Source organism: Coregonus lavaretus (genome assembly GCF_964263955.1).
Source record: "Coregonus lavaretus genome assembly, chromosome: 29".
NCBI lineage: Eukaryota > Metazoa > Chordata > Actinopteri > Salmoniformes > Salmonidae > Coregonus > Coregonus lavaretus.
The window spans coordinates 18101182-18121735 of NC_140016.1; the positions used below are offsets into that span (position 1 = coordinate 18101182).

General features: G+C 42.0%; 1 protein-coding gene across 1 annotated transcript; it reads right to left on the reverse strand.

The window, feature by feature from the left end:
• Positions 1–5433: 5433 nt before the first annotated feature.
• Positions 5434–9114, reverse strand: LOC311104901 (uncharacterized protein). The gene is made up of 4 exons (XM_084146873.1): positions 9022–9114; positions 7881–8213; positions 7544–7654; positions 5434–6766 (listed from the first exon to the last, which is right to left on the reverse strand). The coding sequence occupies exons 1-4, from the start codon at positions 9068–9070 to the stop codon at positions 6564–6566; spliced, it is 696 nt and encodes a 231-aa protein (XP_084002999.1). The 5' UTR covers positions 9071–9114; the 3' UTR covers positions 5434–6563.
• Positions 9115–20554: the final 11440 nt, after the last annotated feature.

Here is a 20554-nt window from a genome sequence, read left to right on the forward strand (position 1 = left end):
GTGTCCAGAGGAGGGTGACGTGTGAGCCCAATAGATCAATCGATCCCGAACCTCGAGCGGAACGTACTTCCGACCCTCCGGGCATTGCGGTGGACTAGGGTCGGTGCGTAACGCCCGCTCGAGCTCAGCATCGACCTCCCACACTACCGGTGCCACCAGACACGACTCCGGCAGTATGGGAGTGGGCTCCACGGACCTCTCCTCTGTGTCATACCGCCGAGACAGTGCATCTGCCTTACCATTCTGTGACCCAGGGATGTACGTGATCTTAAATGTAAACCGGGTCAAAAACATATTCCATCTTGCCTGGCGAGGGTTCAGCCTCCTCGCTGCCCGTATGTACTCCAGGTTACGGTGGTCCGTCAAAATGAGGAAAGGGTGTTGAGCCCCCTCAAGCCAGTGCCTCCACACCTTTAGGGCCTGTACCACGGCTAACAGCTCCCTGTCCCCTACGTCATAGTTTCGCTCCGCCGGACTGAGCTTCTTGGAATAAAAAGCACAGGGGCGGAGTTTAGGTGGCGCGCCTGACCGTTGTGAAAGCACGGCTCCTATACCGGCCTCAGACGCGTCCACCTCTACCTGAAATGGCAAAGAGGGATCCGGATGCGCCAGCACCGGGGCCGAGGTAAACAGGTCCTTCAGCCTCCCAAACGCCCTGTTCGCCTCGGCAGACCACTGCAGACGCACCGGACCCCCCTTCAAAAGAGACGTGATGGGAGCTGCCACCTGTCCAAAACCCCGGATAAACCTCCGGTAGTAATTCGCAAACCCCAAAAACTGCTGCACCTCCTTCACAGTGGTTGGTGTTTGCCAATTACGCACGGCTGACACCCGGTCTACCTCCATCTTCACCCCTGACGCAGACAACTGATACCCCAAAAAGGAGACCGACTCCTGGAAAAACAGACACTTCTCTGCCTTAACATACAGGTCGTGCTCCACCAGCCTCCGCAACACTCTGCGCACCAGGGCCACATGCTCGACACGGGTAGGCGAGTACACGAGAATGTCATCTATTTACACAACCACCCCCTGCCCCTGCATGTCCCTGAAGATCTCATCTACGAATGATTGGAAAACTGACGGAGCGTTCATCAACCCGTATGGCATGACAAGATACTCGTAATGGCCCGAGGTGGTACTAAAGGCTGTCTTCCATTCATCGCCCTCCCTGATGCGCACCAAGTTGTACGCGCTCCTGAGATCTAATTTAGTGAAGAAACGCGCCCCATGCAATGACTCAGTCATGGTCGCAATCAGCGGGAGTGGATAACTGTACTTCACCGTGATCTGATTGAGACCACGATAATCGATGCACGGGCGTAAACCACCATCCTTTTTCTTCACAAAAAAGAAACTCGAGGACGCAGGGGAAGTGGAAGGCCGTATGTATCCTTGTCTCAGAGATTCGTCTATGTAAGTCTCCATAGCTTTCTTCTCCTCCTGAGACAGAGGATACACATGGCTCCGTGGGAGCGCAGCTCCTGCCTGGAGGTCTATCGCACAATCTCCCTGCCTATGGGGCAGCAACTGCGTCGCCCTCGACTTACTAAACGCAATAGCCAAATCCCCATACTCAGGGGGAACGTGCAATGCGGGCACCTGGTTTGGACTCTCCACCGAGGTAGCCCCTACGGAAACGCCCAAACATCGACCCACACACTGGGCAGACCACTCCATCAGAGCCCTCTCCTGCCACGAAATAAATGGGTTATGGGTACTCAACCAGGGCATGCCCAGCACCACCGGATACGCAGGCGAGTCAATCAGAAATAGCTGAATCATCTCCTGATGACCCCCCTGCGCACACATCCTAAGTGGCGGAGCGACTTCCCTGATCAAGCCCGCACCCAACGGACGGCTATCTAGGGCATGAACGGGGAAAGGGACATCAACAGGAAGAAGGGGAATCCCTAACGCTAAACAAAACTTCTTATCAACAAAATTCCCAGCCGCGCCTGAATCTACCAGCGCCTTATGCTGGGAATGAGGTGCTACCTGTGGAAAACTCACAGGTATACAGAAATGTGCAACAGAGAGCTTTGGGTGAGTGGGGCGCCTACTCACCTGGAAGGAATCCCCAGTGCGGGACCTGTCGTCCTCTCCCCTAGGAGGCCATCCCCAGCACCTAGCCGCGGTGTGTCCTCCCCGACCACAGTTGGTGCAGGAGATGGACCCCCTAGAAAGCCGACCCCTCCTCTCTCTAGCGCCAGCGCCCCCGAGCTCCATGGGGCACGGCTCGGAGGCGCTGGAGGGTGAAATGGACGGACCCCCCTCGGGACGTCCGCGGGTAGCTAGCAGGTTATCCAGCCTGATGGACATGTCGACCAACTGGTCGAACGAGAGACTGGTGTCCCTACAGGCCAGCTCCCGACGGACGTCCTCTCGTAGACTACATCTGTAGTGATCGACGAGAGCCCGCTCATTCCACCCTGCATCTGCCGCTAGAGTACGGAATTCTAGGGCGAACTCCTGGGCACTCCCCCTCCCCTGCCGGAGGAAGACCAGACGCTCCCCCGCCGCTTTCCCCTCCAGGGGATGGTCAAACACCGCCCTGAAGCGGCGGGAGAACTCGTCGTATGTGATGGTGTCCGCGTCGATCCTCCTCCACTCCGCGTTGGCCCATTCCAACGCCTTCCCGGAAAGGCAGGAGATCAGGGCGGACACGCTCTCATGTCCCGAGGGCGCCGGGTGCACGGTGGCCAGGTACAGCTCCACCTGGAGAAGAAATCCCTGACACCCGGCCGCGGTCCCATCGTAGGCCCTCGGGAGCGAGAGTCGGACTCCTCGGGGTTCCGGTGCGGGAATGGGCTGACTGGCCGATGGTGCTGGCAGGGAGGATGGTGGTGGAGGCGTCCCCCAGCCTCGGATGGTGGTGATCACCTCCTGCAGTGTGGTCCCCATCTGCAGGATCTGGTCACTTTTTCCCGGACCTTGTCCTCCAGCGTCGCCTGGGCTGCTGCGGCTCCTGCTGATTCCATTCTGAAGGTGTGTTATTCTGTCAAGAGTGCTGTAGGTGGGTGTAGTGGTGGAATCAAGCGCAGGACACCGAAGTATAGTCCAAAAGACTTTAGTATTATTTCCAACAAGGAAAATATGAACACACTTGCCCGAAGGCGAAATTACGCACGAAGGCGACAAAAATAACGGCGCACTAAACATGTGCGAAAAATGCTCCAACGCAGTGGAGTGAAGCTCAACCGAGCGAGAATGCAGCAAACAAGCAACACAACGACAGCAAATAATTCAATAACACACAACACTAGACAAACACAACGAGAAACTTATAGGACACTAATTACGCTAAACGAGAAACAGGTGTCACAACAAACAGACAAAAGCAAACGAACATGAAACATACAACGGTGGCAGCTAGTATTCCGGAGACAACGAACGCCGAAGCCTGCCCGAACAAGGAAGAGAGGCAGCCTCGGCCGAAACCGTGACAGATAGACAGCCTCTCCTGGGGGTGTAGGCTATGATGGACAGCCTCTCCAGGACAATTTGGCCCACTACAATTTTATTTATTGGCTTTTCAAAAGCTGCAATTACCGGCTAAAGGAAACACTGGCACATTTCACATCAGAGTAGTTTCCATCAAATTGACTTGTTGCAGATAAAAGTATGTGCTTAAATACATAGTGAACATAAAAATAACCTTTGAGGTTAAATTCCCATGTATCAAATAAAAACATACAAGTTGGTTATGGCACGTGCGCTCTAGCCAACAGCTTGCAGATACAGTGGATGTATAGCCTACTACATGATGAGGCTATTATGGACAAAAATGCCAGATAATTTGCATTTTTCAAATGGCAGCCAAGCATCGATCATCATGTAACAAGAACAAGACCCTCCATATTTATTGAAAGGAGCATCAACCTCATCACTGTACACTTTCGCCACCCTGTGAAGTTCATCATAACTTAACTAAACTGCATGATTTCCCATGATGTCATGACATTTTTTATCAGACATGTAGGCTACTTTAATGCATAAAAAGGATGGAGGGAAACCTGGTTAATGTCAAGCCATTTTAAGGATGCTGGAATTATATTTTGGATGAATGTGCGCATGCCTACAGGAGACTTTGAAGCATATTTTGACTGCACTGGGCCTTTAATTAGGCTTTTGACCCTGAGCTGTGTGTTTCATGTCTTCACTGTTCTTTCATGTCAATGATGCACCTGGGCTGTCTGCTGCCTATCAGCTATTCCTATTTGTTCTTGACGATTCATATTGAAGCTTGATGCAGCTTTGAATGCTTTTATGTGTGGTTTGATTGCTAGTTAGCCTATTGCAGATCTGGACAAACAATCCACCTAACACTATTGTCAATATGAATGATGGATCGAGGGCAGGATAGACCGTTAGACTGGTAGACTATATTGACCTGTGGTACAGCCATAATTAACACATGGAAAAGCGTAGTTCATAAGGGAAGTACCAAAACACCTTCATATAGGAGAGGTCCATGCAAACAGATTAGGAAATGTGGCTAGGATGGAGAAAATGATATAGCAAAACCTGCAAATAGTGAATGTTAACCAGGGAAAAAACGCACTACCCCCCCCCCCCCGTGCCCAATAAAAAAACACACTACCCTCCCCTGTGCCCAATAAAAAAACGCACTACCCTCCCCAGTGCAAAAAAAATGAATACAAGTTTGACAAGTGACAACCCTCCCCTATTTTGGACCACCCCTCCCCCTCAGTAAATTGTGATAAGTCACTTAGCGATATGTCCTCTCGTGAGGCCAAAACTCAACAGCATGTGCCACTAGGCATAATGTGCTTTGATTGAAACAAAATACAGGAAGGCTATATACACTGAACAAAAATATAAGCGCAACATGTAAAGTGTTGGTCCCATGTTTCATGAGATGAAATAAAAGATCCCAGAAATAGTCCATGCGCACAAAAAGCTGATTTTCTCTCAAATGTTGTGCAGAAATTTGTTTACATCCATGTTAGTGAGCATTTTTCCTTTGTCAAAATAATCAATCCACCTGACAGGTGTGGCATATCAAGAAGCTGATTAAACAGCATGATCATTGAACAGGTGCACCTTGTGTTGGGGACAATAAAAATCCACTCTAAAATGTGCAGCTTCTGACTTATTCACCAGCCACCCGGACAGCTGATGAAACTTAGGAGTATTTATGTCTGTAATAAAGCCCTTTTATGTTGAAAAACTCATTCTAATTGGCTGGGCCTGGCTCCCCAGTGTTCAGTATAGTTTGTATAGTTTCTTAACACCAACTGCTCTAATTAGCTCATGAAACAGTATTCCCATGAAACTGACTGGTATCAAAACATGTGCATGCAGACGCAGTTTGGACATTTCGCTGGTAAAACAAAGAATTATCATTTACGAATGACAGTGATGATGACATGGCCTATTTTGAAATTACGTATGCATAACTTGGTGTTTGAGGGTATACATTTTTTATTTGATTTTTGACAATAAGTGTGGGCATAGGCAGACATTTCTATTGGAGGATGCATTTTATGCATATTCTATAATTATATTCAATAGGCTACATCTGTCTGTAAAAACATTAAGAAATGATGACGTCATTTACATTTTCATTGCTCTGGTTGCTAAAACATTAGCACTACACCATGAGCAGGAGAAATGAACAAGTGAGTGAGAGAGAGAGTGAGAGTGAGAGAGTGTAAGAGAGTGTGAGAGAGTGTGAGAGAGTGTGTGAGAGAGAGAGAGAGAGAGAGAGAGAGAGAGAGAGAGAGAGAGAGAGAGAGAGAGAGAGAGAGAGAGAGACAGGAATTTGAGAGTAGGAGAGGTGAGAGAAATCAGAAGTGAAACAGAGAGGACCAGCAGATCAAAGTACAATGTTTCCCTAATAGTGGTTTGTGACTCTCTGGTTTCTTCGACCGGCTGCAACTGATTCATTTTGGGTTGCAGTTGTTGGCTGGACACAATAACATGACTTTATATAATGGACTGGGTTTACATAGCACTTTCTGGGGGCTCAAACCTTGTTGACTTGGGTTTGTTATTGGATGCAAAACAAGACGTGCTTAAGAAAACAGTTTGACCCATTCTACCATTGAGGATAATAGTGAGAATTGTGTTTCACAGAATTGTACACTACAGGGACATCTTCTCCATCACAAACTTCTGCAGTGAATGACAACTGTTACTACTGTTACCACTGTTACTACAGTTACCACCGTTACTACTGTTACCACTGTTTCCAATGTTACTACTTTTACTGCAGTTACCATTGCTACCCCTGTCACTACTGTTAACACTGTTAACACTGTTACTACTGTTACTACTGTTACTACTGTGTAATAACATGTTGTAGATAGAAATGGTTGGTATGGCTGTATGTTAAGACTTTAAAGGGTAAAAAACATGTTAAATCAATAACAGACGTACTCACTACAGCCAGTGTATACAGTTTAGTTGTTGGGTTGTTCATCTACATTTCATGAAAATATCTACAGAAATATGGGAAAGTTAGATACAATTAGTTACAGTAACACATGAAGCAACAAAGCTGTAATACTAGACCAACCTACACTGAAGAAACTCTCTCATTGGCCAAGCTGTATTCCAGCATACACAGTATCCTCCAGCCTCTCAGGTCTGTCTCTCTCTTTGGTTTGTCTGGAACCCTCCAACACTACAACATGTCCATACTTCACCTCCTCTGGAACCTCCGGGGGTTTATCCATCTTCTTTAGAATAGTGACGTCAGCATATTCCAATTCTGGACTCTCATCAGCATCTGTGGGGACTGGGGAGATGTGACATGAGTGTTTGGAGGGGGGGGGGGTTGCTAATGCACAGATCATTTGTTGACAATTATACTTCGAGGGTCAAAAGCCTACTTAAAGGCCCAGTGCAGTTAAAAATATGTTTTTCCTCTGTTTTATATCATATTGTACAACAGTTGATGAAAATCACAAAAGTGTGAAAACATTTGATCAGTGTAATTTCCTGGTTGAAAATACAATCTACACAGGACCTTCTATTCAGCAGGTTTGCATAGGTGGGAGTTTCAGCTTTGCATGGTGACATCACCATGTGGTAAATTGGTTAATAGACCAATAACAAAGAGAGTTCCAAACCTCTCTGCCAATAACAGCTAGTTTTCAGTTTTCCATTTCCCACTCAACCACTCCCAGACTGTCCTAGCAAAATTTTTGCTTGAAAAATAATGATTTGCTAAAAGCTACTTTTGCCTATTTTAATGCCAATCTATTACAGTAAGGTACTTAAATGTTACCCAGAAATGATTTGATTTTGATATAAAAACTGATGCATTGGGGCTTTTAGCACTAATAGATTGACCTCCTTCACGTGCACTTAGCCTGTCTGTAAGTCTGAAAATAGCCCTATAGAAATGAACCTACACTATGCAAAGTATAAAAGCCACATAAAAACAGTCCTAAAGTGAGCTACAACACTGAAACAACAGTCACATGAGCTGACTGAATGTGGTAACCATCAGTATACTGTAGATAGTAATCTTTGAGGTTTGTTAGAATTGTTAGACTGTCACACTACTGACCTGGAGCCTGTGGAGGTGTCCCCCTCTTGTGAATACAGTAAGCTCCCACCACCACTGTAAGGACCAGGACCACAGCTACTAGTGACGCAATGATAGGCCCATCGGATCCTCCTACATGATAAGGTGGACAGAAATGGGGGAGAAGCAAGAGGGTTCATGTATGTAAGCTGTCAAAGGAGCATTTTACACCCAAAAAAACATTTGATCATATATTTATCACTAGTCAATGTTTGACAAACAGTCCCTCAAAAATCATGCATGTCAACATTCAAGAAGCCTTTAGCTTCTTTGGAAGATTTTTATTTGGCAAATAGATATGAGCTTTTTAGCTCCTCACCGCCAATTTTCAGTTGTACTCTTCTGGTGCTCAAACTTATTCCACTTGAATTATAGATTTCGAAGAGATATTCACCAGAATCACTGCTTTCTGTGTTCGCTATCCTAAATGTCCCGTTGTTGATAAAGAACTCTGATCTAGCTTTAATGGAGTCATGGATTATCACTGTGTTGTTTTTCATTTTGAATATCTCTATATTAACACTAGTGGGGAATTTCTTGAATTTGAGTTCAGACCCCGTGGCGTTATTCATCAGCTGAAGATATACAGTTTCTCCCAGAGTTCCGTGACATGACATGTTCTGTCTAGCATCACAGGATTTCTCCTTCATGCCTGAGGAAAGGAGGGAAAAGGGACACTTTTGTTGATAGTGATTACAGTTATTATTCCTCTGAAACTCTAATAGAATTTCATTTTGTAACATTATGATTGCTCCAGCAGCATAACACCCTGCATCCCACTGCTGGCTTGCCTCTGAAGCTAAGCAGGGTTGGTACTGGTCGATCCCTGGATGGGAGACCAGATGCTGCTGGAAGTGGTGTTGGAGGGCCAGTAGTATGCACCCTTTCCTCTGGTCTAAAACAAATAATATATATCCCAATGCACCAGGGCAGTGATTGGAGACATTGCCCTGTGTAGGATGCCGTCTTTTGGATGGGACATTAAACCAGTGTCTTAACTCTATGTGGTCACTAAAGTTCCTATGGCACTTATGGTAAGAGTAGGGGTGCTAACCCTGGTGTCCTGGCTAAATTCCTAATCTGGCCCTCATACCATCATGGCCGCCTAATCATCCCCAGCTTCCAATTGGCCCAGTCATCTCCTCTCCCCTGTAACTATTCCCCAGGTAGCTGCTGTAAATGAGAATGTGTTCTCAGTCAATTTACCTTGTAAAATAAGGGATAGAAAAATATCTAATTTGACAAGTAAATAATTTAAGCTTGCTTGGGAAGTATATAAGCCATCAAACTTGAGATGCTCTATGATAGGCCTATTGCATTGATTGGTTTCTGTTTCTTTTCTTCTCATAATAACACAGCATTGTATTCTGTTGTAATTATACAGTTAAACACCCTTTTTAACACTGCCTTATTGTTAGAACATGCATGACCTCCATAGACAAACAACTGTAGCCTCTTACCATTAGAGAGTCCGGTTAACATCACCAGGAGTCCAAACACCACAAGCATGTTGTCTTCACAAAGGCCAACCACTGATATGTGTTGGCAACTGTAGATTCACTATACAAATACCAAACTCAGATTGCTAACTACATGAACCTGCCACATTGTGTGACCAGGATGTTTGAGAAAAACACGCGATAGATTGTGTCACTCCAGGAATGAAAAAGGAAGTGTTTGAACACAGTCTTGATCTCACTTCTTCATTTCACATACCAATGTATGAGATAAGGCATTAAATAAGATACAAAACAGAAGTAGGATAAACCACACACACAAGTGAACAAGAGATCTTGAGACTAGATTTACATGAGGGCTGTAAGAGGAAATGTGATACAGAAGAAACGATCAGACTAAATTTAGTCTGTGAGAACTTTGTATTTCTGCACCACAGACCTAGCTCTGTAGCAGGTCCATGTCAAATCATATACTGGAAGTTATTTAGTAAACACTATGCCCTTTCTACAGCTGTGTCTGTTAGTGTTTCTCTGACACCAACTCGGTCAGTTCTCAACTGCTAGTTTAACTTAAGGCCCTCCTCCAAGGAGGAAGGACCATCCCTTGTGCAAGAAAGGTTGAGAATCAATGTTATACCTCACAGGTAATGTGTCCAATGTGAGCCTCCTAATGGTGGCCTAGTGAAGAGAATGCATTTTTCCATAGAAATTCAAGGTTTGAGTTTGTTTTTACATTTAGTTTGTGAAATGAATTAACGATGAGGGCCACAGAAAATTTTGTGGCAGGTCAGATATGTTCCCCTGGATGCTATTGTTAAAGAAAGGATGATGCTTCTATATGCTAGCCTTGTTCCATACTTTATATCCTCTGTAGTCACCTATTCTATCATTGTACTGCTATCATTGTGGGGCCAGTGACCTTTCAGTTACTAGCCCAACGCTCTGACCTCAAGGCTACCTGGTGTCAGAGAAGGCTACTTTGAAAGGAAACCCTTCGAAGTTTGTGGAAATGTGAAATTAATGTAGGCGAATATAACACATTAGATCTGGTCAAATATAATACAAACAAAAAAACATGTGTTTTCTATTTTATCATCTTTGAAATGCAAGAGAAAGGCCACAATATAATATTGCAGTTTAGATCAATTTAGATTTTGGCCACTAGATGGGAGCAGTGTGTGTGCAAAGGTTCAGATTGTCCAGTGAAGCATTGCAATACTGGACATTTTGTATCTAGTCTGCCCAAATTGGTCAGTTGATACATTTTCAAGTACATAACTATAAAGAACATACAAAAATGATATGGTAATACAAAATGTAAGTTTACACACTCCCAGGAATGTCATACATGATGGATCATTAGCTTATACACTAACTTTCACACATCTAGATGGCCGGGCGGGGTGGGTGTGGAGCCAGAGACAGCAAGGGTTCAAACTGTAGAACACAGTTCTTACATTTGAATATAAAAATGTATTTTATCAAACAAAATAGACTGTTCTCCCTGCTACCGCACGGCAAGCGGTACCGGAGTGCCAAGTCAACAGCTTCTACCCCCAAGCCATAAGACTCCTGAACAGCTAAACATGGCTACCCGGACTATTTGCACTGCCCCCCCACCCCATCCTTTTTACGCTGCTGCTACTCTGTTAATTATTTATGCATAGTCACTTTAACTCTACCCACATGTACATATTACTTCAACTATCTCAACTAGCCGGTGCCCCCGCACATTGACTCTGCACCGGTACCCCCCTGTATATATAGCCTCCCTACTGTTATTTTATTTTACTTCTGCTCTTTTTTTCTCAACACTTTTTTTGTTGTTGTTTTACTATTGGTTAAGGGCTGTAAGTAAGCATTTCACTGTAATGTCTGCACCTGTTGTATTCGGCGCATGTGACCAATAAAATGTGATTTGATTTGATTTGAAAACTATGCTACATGTTATCTCTGGGACCCTTAGGATGACAAATCATTATACATTATTTACCTTCAGAGTTGAATGTATCAAACCAGTTGCTGTGATACGTTTTTTGTTGTTGTGCAATCTCCTCAAACAATACCATGGCATTTTTTTTTACTGTAATAGCTACTGTAAATTGGGCAGTGCAGTTAGATTAACAAGAATTTAAGCTTTCTGCCAATACAAGGAATGTCTATGTCCTGGAAAGATTACTGTTAATTTCAGCAGTCATGCTAATCAAGTTAGCGGTGCTCAACTTAGCAAATGAACCTATTGTACTTCAACAAAATCGTCAATTTTTTTGCAATCCTCTATTTTCTACCAGTGTAATTTTGAACTAACACTACCTTCTTCTTCACAATTAGTAGGCTCTTTCACTCGATTTTAGATTGTGATAATTTGGAAAACAAATAAAGAAGTGAGAGAGAGAGAGAGAGAGAGAGAGAGAGAGAGAGAGAGAGAGAGAGAGAGAGAGAGAGAGAGAGAGAGAGAGAGAGAGAGAGAGAAATAGAGAGAAATAGAGAGAAATTTCAGAAGAGGAGAGGTGAGCGAAATAAGAAGTGAAACAGAGAGGACCAGCAGATCAAAGTCCAATGTTTCCCTAATAGTGGTTTGTGACTCTCTGGTGTCTTCGACCGGCTGCAACTGATTCATTTTAAGCTGCAGCTGTTGGCTAGACACAGTAACATAACTTTATAATGGACTGGGTTTATATAGCACTTTGTGGGGGCTCAAACCTTGTTGAATTGGGTTTGTTATTGGATGCAAAATAAGATGTGCTTTAGAAAACAGTTTGAACCTTTCTGCCATTGAGGACAGAGACAAAATGATAACGTTGTCAACTGAACCTCTTTTATCATTTCACTGATGGACTTTGTGACCAATATGATCATTTTACAAGCAAAATCATTAAAAAACTTGTTTTGGAATGAATGATTGTTTATCACTGATTATAGTCATAAGATGGAAATACAATTCTAATATATCTGTGAGATACTGCATAATTGATTTTGCTTACCATAAGACTGTCCAACTACCATCATTAGAAGTCCATACACAGCATGCATGTTAATAAAGTCTGTCACAACAAAGGCCTATAGATATGTCTTAGTATGTCCTGCAACCATTTACTCACAAAGGCGATCCCCACTTTGAATGAAAAAAAATAATGGACTCAGAATATTACTCAAACTGTCACTAAAGCTGCTTTGTATTGTGTAGCTATGTCCTACTTTTATTTAATTGAGCGTCTGTAATGTGTCCTTTTAGAACATTTAGAAAGCTACAATAAAGACAGGGTGTACTGAAAGATATTATATATAACATATTAAACCTGGGTTGCCTACACGTCTGAAGATCACTTTAGCCCATCATTCTAGGAAATAGGAGACCTCAGAACTGGCGACTTGAGATGTGGTCTATGATGTTGTGATGTTTCACTGACTACACCTGTCACGATCGTCAGGGAGAGAAGTAGACCAATGCGCAGCGTGTTGAACGAACATTGTATATTTATTATCTACAGTGATAATGTATACAACAAACAAAACAACAAAACGACTCGTAACGTCCACGGTGACAATGACCGAACACGGAACAGCGTTGAATGTGAACATATTTATTTAATAAATGATCACACGACCAAAACAACAAAACGATGACGTGACAGTCAATGGTCAATAAACAAACCAAACACGAACAAAATCCCACAAACCCGAATGAAAAACAGACAGTTAAATATGGCTCCCAATCAGAGACAACCCACGACAGCTGACACTCGTTGCCTCTGCTTGGGAGTCACTCTGGCCAACATAGAAATAAACACCCATAGAAACAAAACCCATAGATCTACACACCCTGGCTCAACATAAGTGTCCCCAGAGCCAGGGCGTGACAACACCTCAGCAATGGCTCTTCATGAAGGGAAGTGCTACAGTATGTGTGATAACATTTCTTTCAGAGGGCCGATAGAAAAGTCAGAAAACCCTGAACATAGTCACTTAGTTTGTTGTGCTTTAAACAAACAGTAGAAGATGAGAAATTAGGTCCAGAATGTTTTGGAAGTAGTAGATCATGAGAAATGAGGTCCAGAATGAGGTCCAGTAACCTCTCTTTATCTCTTTATATCTCTCTCTCGCAAATATTTGTTTTTGTTGGATTTTTTTAGATTATTATCTCTGTGTGAATTCTTTCCATATACATTTAGAATAGTCTACTTTATTGAAAATAGGTTGAAAACAAACAAGCAATTGCTTTTTAATTGCTTTTGATAATAATTGCTTTTTCAGATCACAAATGCAGCTGAAAGTACTATCGTTTTTCTGGTTGTATACATTCTATTTATCTGACACAGTATTTATGATAGTCAGTATGGTATTTCCCTGTAGTGGCATACAGATAGCCTGGTGGTCCAGTCTGTTTGTGCTGTGTAGCCAACTCCTCTCTGTGTTTGTCCATTGCCATGCCAATTATCTCATTTAGAGTTAGAAACAGTTATTAAAGTGTCACTCCACAGTGATACAATCATTTACAATACAAAATGCAAATAAAAAAACAAAAAAATCCTAGTCGAATGTATTTTACTTTGGCGTCATCTATAATTCATGACACCATCTATACATTATTGAAATAATTTATTATACGTTACATCATGTGTTGCATGAACAACAAAGCCTTGAGGTCATAGCGTTGGGCCAGTAACTGAAAGGGCGCTGGCCCAACAATGATAGCAGTACAATTATAGAATAGGTGGCTACAGAGCATATAAAGTATGGAACCAGGCTAGCATATGGGCATCATCCCTTCTTTAACAATAGCATCCAGGGGAACATATCTGACCTGCCACAACATTTTCTGTGGCCCTCATTGTTAATTCATTTCACAAACTAAAGTTCTATTAAAACACAACTTGATTTTCAATGGAATAAATTAATTCCCACATCAGGGCACCATTACAATGCTCACAGTCAACACAGTGGTGTAAAGTACTTGAGTAAAAATACTTTAAAGTATTACTTACAGTGGGGAAAAAAAGTATTTAGTCAGCCACCAATTGTGCAAGTTCTCCCACTTAAAAAGATGAGAGAGGCCTGTAATTTTCATCATAGGTACACGTCAACTATGACAGACAAAATGAGAAAAAGAAATCCAGAAAATAATATTGTAGGATTTTTAATGAATTTATTTGCAAATTATGGTGGAAAATAAGTATTTGGTCAAAACAAAAGTTACTCAATACTTTGTTATATACCCTTTGTTGGCAATGACACAGGTCAAACGTTTCCTGTAAGTCTTCACAAGGTTTTTACACACTGTTGCTGGTATTTTGGCCCATTCCTCCATGCAGATCTCCTCTAGAGCAGTGATGTTTTGGGGCTGTCGCTGGGCAACACAACTCCCTGCAAAGATTTTCTATGGGGTTGAGATCTGGAGACTGGCTAGGCCACTCCAGGACCTTGAAATGCTTCTTACGAAGCCACTCCTTCGTTGCCCGGGCAGTGTGTTTGGGATCATTGTCATGCTGAAAGACCCAGCCACATTTCATCTTCAATGCCCTTGCTGATGGAAGGAGGTTTTCACTCAAAATCTCACGATACATGGCCCCATTCATTCTTTCCTTTACACGGATCAGTCGTCCTGGTCCCTTTGTAGAAAAACAGCCCCAAAGCATGATGTTTCCACCCCTATGCTTCATTTGGAGAGAGCCCCTGGCTAAAAAAATGAAATAAAATAAAATGGTGCCGTCTGGTTTGCTTAATATAAGGAACAGGAAATGATTTATACTTTTGATACTTCAGTATATTTTATCAATTACATTTACTTTGACACGTAAGTATATTTAACGCCAAATACTTTGACTTTTACTCAAGTAGTATTTTACTGGGTGAATTTCACTTTTACTTGAGTCATTTTCTATTAAGGTATCTTTACATTTACTCAACTATGACAATTGGGTACTTTTTTCACCACGGAGTGAACACATGACCTGTGTGATGTAACAGTGTTTCTCAACCTTTCTTTCATAACACTGAGCTCAATCCAGTGTAGCATTACAGTAGGTCTCCATGCCTGAGGAAAGAGTGAAAAATATCCATCCCTCACAATTCTGACTTTTTCTGAGCAAAATAGAAAGCAATGCAAAAAGTATCAAACTGAATCAGAACACAAATAAAGGATCATCTTACCATGAGACAGTCCTGTTAACATCACCAACGCTAGTCCAAAAACAGCCTGCATGTCTCCTCACTCTACAATGTATCAAATGATCCCTGATTCAGATAAAGACTGTTCTTTCCTATTGATCCAACAATGCATGAGAAACTAAGAGTTGACCCAGTCTACAACAGTGGCCCCCATATGGGTTGTCCTATTTAAGTACAAACCTCAGTAAACATCCAGCTAATCTAAAAGAACTACTTAACAATGACACAAATGTCATGTCTAACTTCTTCATTTAAAATGTGTCCTCAATACAGTTCTCAGGGAAATGTATTAATTCAGAGGTCAAGATGATGCCACATCCAATCCACAGTTCTGCCTATCATTGGCCTTGTAGATCCCCAGCCAGAGGTGCACAACTGTCTTTAGGCTGATTATGAACCCTGGCTGGCTTTTGTTATGGGGTCACCAGAGTTATTGGACACTGTAAGACCACTAGGGGAAACTCAACTCTCAATCATCATTATAAAGGCTGTATTGTCAGTGTTTTTGGTATTTTATTGCAAAAGTTTAATCTCACAAAAGTTACTACAGTTACTGACAGTAGCATACATTCATTTGACATAACATTGAACACATTAAAATAACAATAAGGTACATTTTCAATGGTCCGTGCTTTCAGGGATCCTTGGGACGTCCCCACCCCATTGAAGTTGACATTTAAAACGGTTAAGGGTAAGGGTTATGGTTAGGGTTAGGGTAGGGGTTAAGGTTAGGGTTAGGGTTTAGGGGAGGGCCCAAGGATCGCAGATAGCACTGAACCATTTTCAATAATAAGGCGTATTATGTCATTAACATTATCTGACAGCTTGGTTTTGTCCTCTCAACATCTCTGAGGACATCCACTCCCTCCTCTAAATCTCTGGACCTTGACCTCTCATTCTGTGTCACCTGAGTAAGCACTCTCTAATTATTCACCATCATCTGTGGAGAGGGAGAGAGAGTTTAACTTATTAGGATCCCCCTTAGCTACTGCACATGCAGCAGCTACTCTTCCCGGGGTCCACATAAAACATGCAAACACAAAACAAAGCACAGAACAGTTATAGACAATAACATAAATATTACATTAAATAAAAATTTGAAAAATAAATATATATATAGAAAATCTATATCTATAAGAGTTATATATAGGAAAGACACCAAGAGACAACCAAAATACTATTTACACACTATTCCTACATACATATTCATATTCTTATATACAATGCAGTTAATTTAGATCTATAGAAAGAGGAGAGGTGCTGTGATACAATATTTTGTTTTTTATCCGTTTTTTAAAGCTAAACTTGCTTTTTGCCTGAGTAACCTCTGGTGGCAGAGCATTCTATGATGACATGGCTCTATACATAACTGAGCGACGCATTTCATCTGTTTTCGGTTTGGGTACAGTGAAGAAACCTATAGTATCGTGTCTGGTGGGTATGTCTGTTGGAAGTGTATGCAAATAGATTATACAAGTGGTTAGGCATTTTCAACACACAAATGTTTCTTAAAAAGACTAGAAGAGAAGTGGTTAATTTCTCATCAACCCTCAACCATGAAAGACTATCATGCATGTTGATGTTAGTTCTGTATGTGCTGTTAAGGGCTAGGCGTGCTGCTTTTTTTGGAGCCAGCTGCAGCTTGGCTAGGTCTTTCTTTGTTGTACCTGACCATGTTACCAGACAGTAATCAAGATGGGACAAGACCAGAGCTTGATAAACTAGTTAAGTTGATCTTTGTGTCAAAAATGCAGAACATATTTTTATAACAGACATACCTCTCCCTATATTCACAACAACTTTGTCAATATAACTTGGCCATGATAACTGACCAATGTTACTCCTAGGAGTTCAGCTTCTTCAACTTGTTCAATGGTCACACCCTTTATGCACAACTCCAGTTGAGTTTAGGTCTAAGAGAATGCTTTGAACCAAATACAATGCTGTTGGTTTTAGATGTATTTAAGACCAGTTTATTGTTAATATCCCGTTCTGATACTGACTGTAACTGCTTGCTAAGAGTTTCAGTGAGCCCACTGGCTTTAGGTGCTGATGTGTAGAGTGTGCAATCATCAGAATACAAAGTCACTTTAGCTTCTTGTAAGAGAAGTGGCAAATCATTTGTAAAAAATAGAGTAACGGGGCAAGGCAACTGCCCTGATGGATACCACACTGTACATATCTGATTTATGTGATTAGTGATAATGCCCGAGAAGCCGGTGTTTGGAGGATTTATTGGCACAGGTGTTGTTAGGCTCGAGACGAAGTCAAGGGCTGGCAAACCGTGCCAATATATCCTCCAAACACCGGCTTTGAGGGCATTATCGCTTTTATACAATGGGTTACCAACATATTCAAATAATGATTGACATATTTTCATTAAAAATGTTATTTTGATTAATTTATTCATACTATTTCATCCTTCCACAACATATAGTCCCAACACAAATCTAGGGTTGCTACCCAAGCCGGCTGGTCATTCTATCGGTTCGGTTGGCAGAGAAACAACCCAGTTGTTCAGTCTTTTTGTTCTGTATCAGTTGTTCGTTCTAAATCTTCCATTGCCATACTGGCTGGCAATGTTATTTTCCCTTGCTTGCCAGCTAGCCAACTACGGCTAACTTACAGTCACGTCAAAAAGTGCAACCAGAATAACAGCAAAGTAGCTGCATCTGCATTTGTTTAAGCTGTTTTCTAGTGACATTTATTTGGATACATTCATAACAATGAGCTAATGAGGCACGATTTTGCCTGGCATAGAAAATGTGCTCACTCGTCAGGACACTGTTGTTCAGAGGAGCTAGCCAACAACACAGCTAACACAATCACTTATATAATGAATATACATTCGGAAGACAGAAATTATTAAATATTAAAGCATTAGACCTATCACTAAAAGCTTCAGTCATCCAAAAGTTATACTTAAATCCGAACTGGTTCTCTAGCAAATTAGTAAGATTGTCTCACCCAATGTTCAAGAATGGCCTTTTTCCCTTTATTCAGATTACAACCTCTCACTTTCAGTTATTTGAAAAGGAAATCATCTCCCAAATATCACCATTTCACTATTTTCATACCGATCCCATGGCATAGTGTTTATGAACTGAAACGCAAAACGACGCCGGATTCAAAACTTAGAATTTTTCTATTTAAATTATTATATAAAATTATTGCTACCAATAGAATGTTATTTATATGGGGGATACAATCTTCCCAGCTCTGCAGATTTTGCTGCGAAGAGACAGAATCATTAGATCATTTGTTTTGGTACTGTCCATTTGTAGCTTGTTTTTGGACACAGGTCCAGGAATGGCTAAAGGATTGCAATATTTACATGGAGCTAACCCTGCAGATAGCATTACTGGGTGATCTGAAAAGTCATAGTCAATCGATCAATAATATAATAATACTTATAGCAAAACATTTTCTTTTCAACTTACAATCTGTAGAAACAATGAGAATAGAAAGGTTCAGATCTTTTGTAAAACATCACAGTACAGTTGAGAAATATATGGCAAATAGAAATCCAATATGGATGGTGTTAAGAGATAGATGGATGGTGTTGAATGGAGTTGAAGGATGGGACTAATAACAACTAACAACAATTAATAACAACAACATAACTAATAATGTAAGCATACTGTGTCCATAATAAGTATATAGGTTATAGGTTGAGAGCTTTTGTGAAAGAGCACAGTTAGAAAGATATGGCATATAGAAGCAAACCGGATGGACATCATGAAAATGATCGGCGAGGTTGAGGGTAGAGGAAGTTCAGGAGTAAAAACAAACAAAATAAACAGTAATTATTGTAAAATTGACTGTGTCCATAAAATGTATATAGTATGTATAAGCTGGAAGTAGAGGACTATGCATTGTAGTTCACTAGTTTACTCCAATTAGGGAAGGGGTGGTGGGGTTGGAAAGTAATAAAGGGATATATATATATTTTTTTAAGGATATGTGTATGTGTATGTACAGTGGGTAAAAATGTATTTAGTCAGCCACCAATTGTGCAAGTTCTCCCACTTAAAAAGATGAGAGAGGCCTGTAATTTTCATCATAGGTACACGTCAACTATGACAGACAAATTGCGAGAAAAAAAAAATCCAGAAAATCAAATTGTAGGATTTTTTATGAATTTATTAGCAAATTATGGTGGAAAATAAGTATTTGGTCACCTACAAACAAGCAAGATTTCTGGCTCTCACAGACCTGTAACTTCTTCTTTAAGAGGCTCCTCTGTCCTCCACTCGTTACCTGTATTAACGGCACCTGTTTGAACTTGTTATCAGTATAAAAGACACCTGTCCACAACTTCAAACATTCACACTCCAAACTCCACTATGGCCAAGACCAAAGAGCTGTCAAAGGACACCAGAAACAAAATTGTAGACCTGCACCAGGCTGGGAAGACTGAATCTGCAATAGGTAAGCAGCTTGGTTTGAAGAAATCAACTGTGGGAGCAATTATTAGGAAATGGAAGACATACAAGACCACTGATAATCTCCCTCGATCTGGGGCTCCACACAAGATCTCACCCCGTGGGGTCAAAATGATCACAAGAACGGTGAGCAAAAATCCCAGAACCACACGGGGGGACCTAGTGAATGACCTGCAGAGAGCTGGGACCAAAGTAACAAAGCCTACCATCAGTAACACACTACGCCGCCAGGGACTCAAATCCTGCAGTGCCAGACGTGTCCCCCTGCTTAAGCCAGTACATGTCCAGGCCCGTCTGAAGTTTGCTAGAGTGCATTTGGATGATCCAGAAGAGGATTGGGAGAATGTCACATGGTCAGATGAAACCAAAATAGAACTTTTTGGTAAAAACTCAACTCGTCGTGTTTGGAGGACAAAGAATGCTGAGTTGCATCCAAAGAACACCATACCTACTGTGAAGCATGGGGGTGGAAACATCATGCTTTGGGGCTGTTTTTCTGCAAAAGGACCAGGATGACTGATCCATGTAAAGGAAAGAATGAATGGGGCCATGTATCATGAGATTTTGAGTGAAAACCTCCTTCCATCAGCAAGGGCATTGAAGATGAAACGTGGCTGGGTCTTTCAGCATGACAATGATCCCAAACACACCGCCCGGGCAACGAAGGAGTGGCTTCGTAAAAAGCATTTCAAGGTCCTGGAGTGGCCTAGCCAGTTTCCAGATCTCAACCCCATAGAAAATCTTTGGAGGGAGTTGAAAGTCCGTGTTGCCCAGCGACAGCCCCAAAACATCACTGCTCTAGAGGAGATCTGCATGGAGGAATGGGCCAAAATACCAGCAACAGTGTGTGAAAACCTTGTGAAGACTTACAGAAAACGTTTGACCTATGTCATTGCCAACAAAGGGTATATAACAAAGTATTG

What these genes read in the sequence shown, in the direction of transcription:
- LOC311104901 (XM_084146873.1), bottom strand. Translation starts at nt 9,070, where the DNA reads ATGCTTGTGGTGTTTGGACTCCTGGTGATGTTAACCGGACTCTCTAAT. An exon ending in GTTAACCGGACTCTCTAATG is followed by an intron (nt 8,214 to 9,021) that starts GTAAGAGGCTAC and finishes TCCTTTCCTCAG; the next exon opens with GCATGAAGGAGAAATCCTGT. An exon ending in GACACCTCCACAGGCTCCAG is followed by an intron (nt 6,767 to 7,543) that starts GTCAGTAGTGTG and finishes ACATCTCCCCAG; the next exon opens with TCCCCACAGATGCTGATGAG.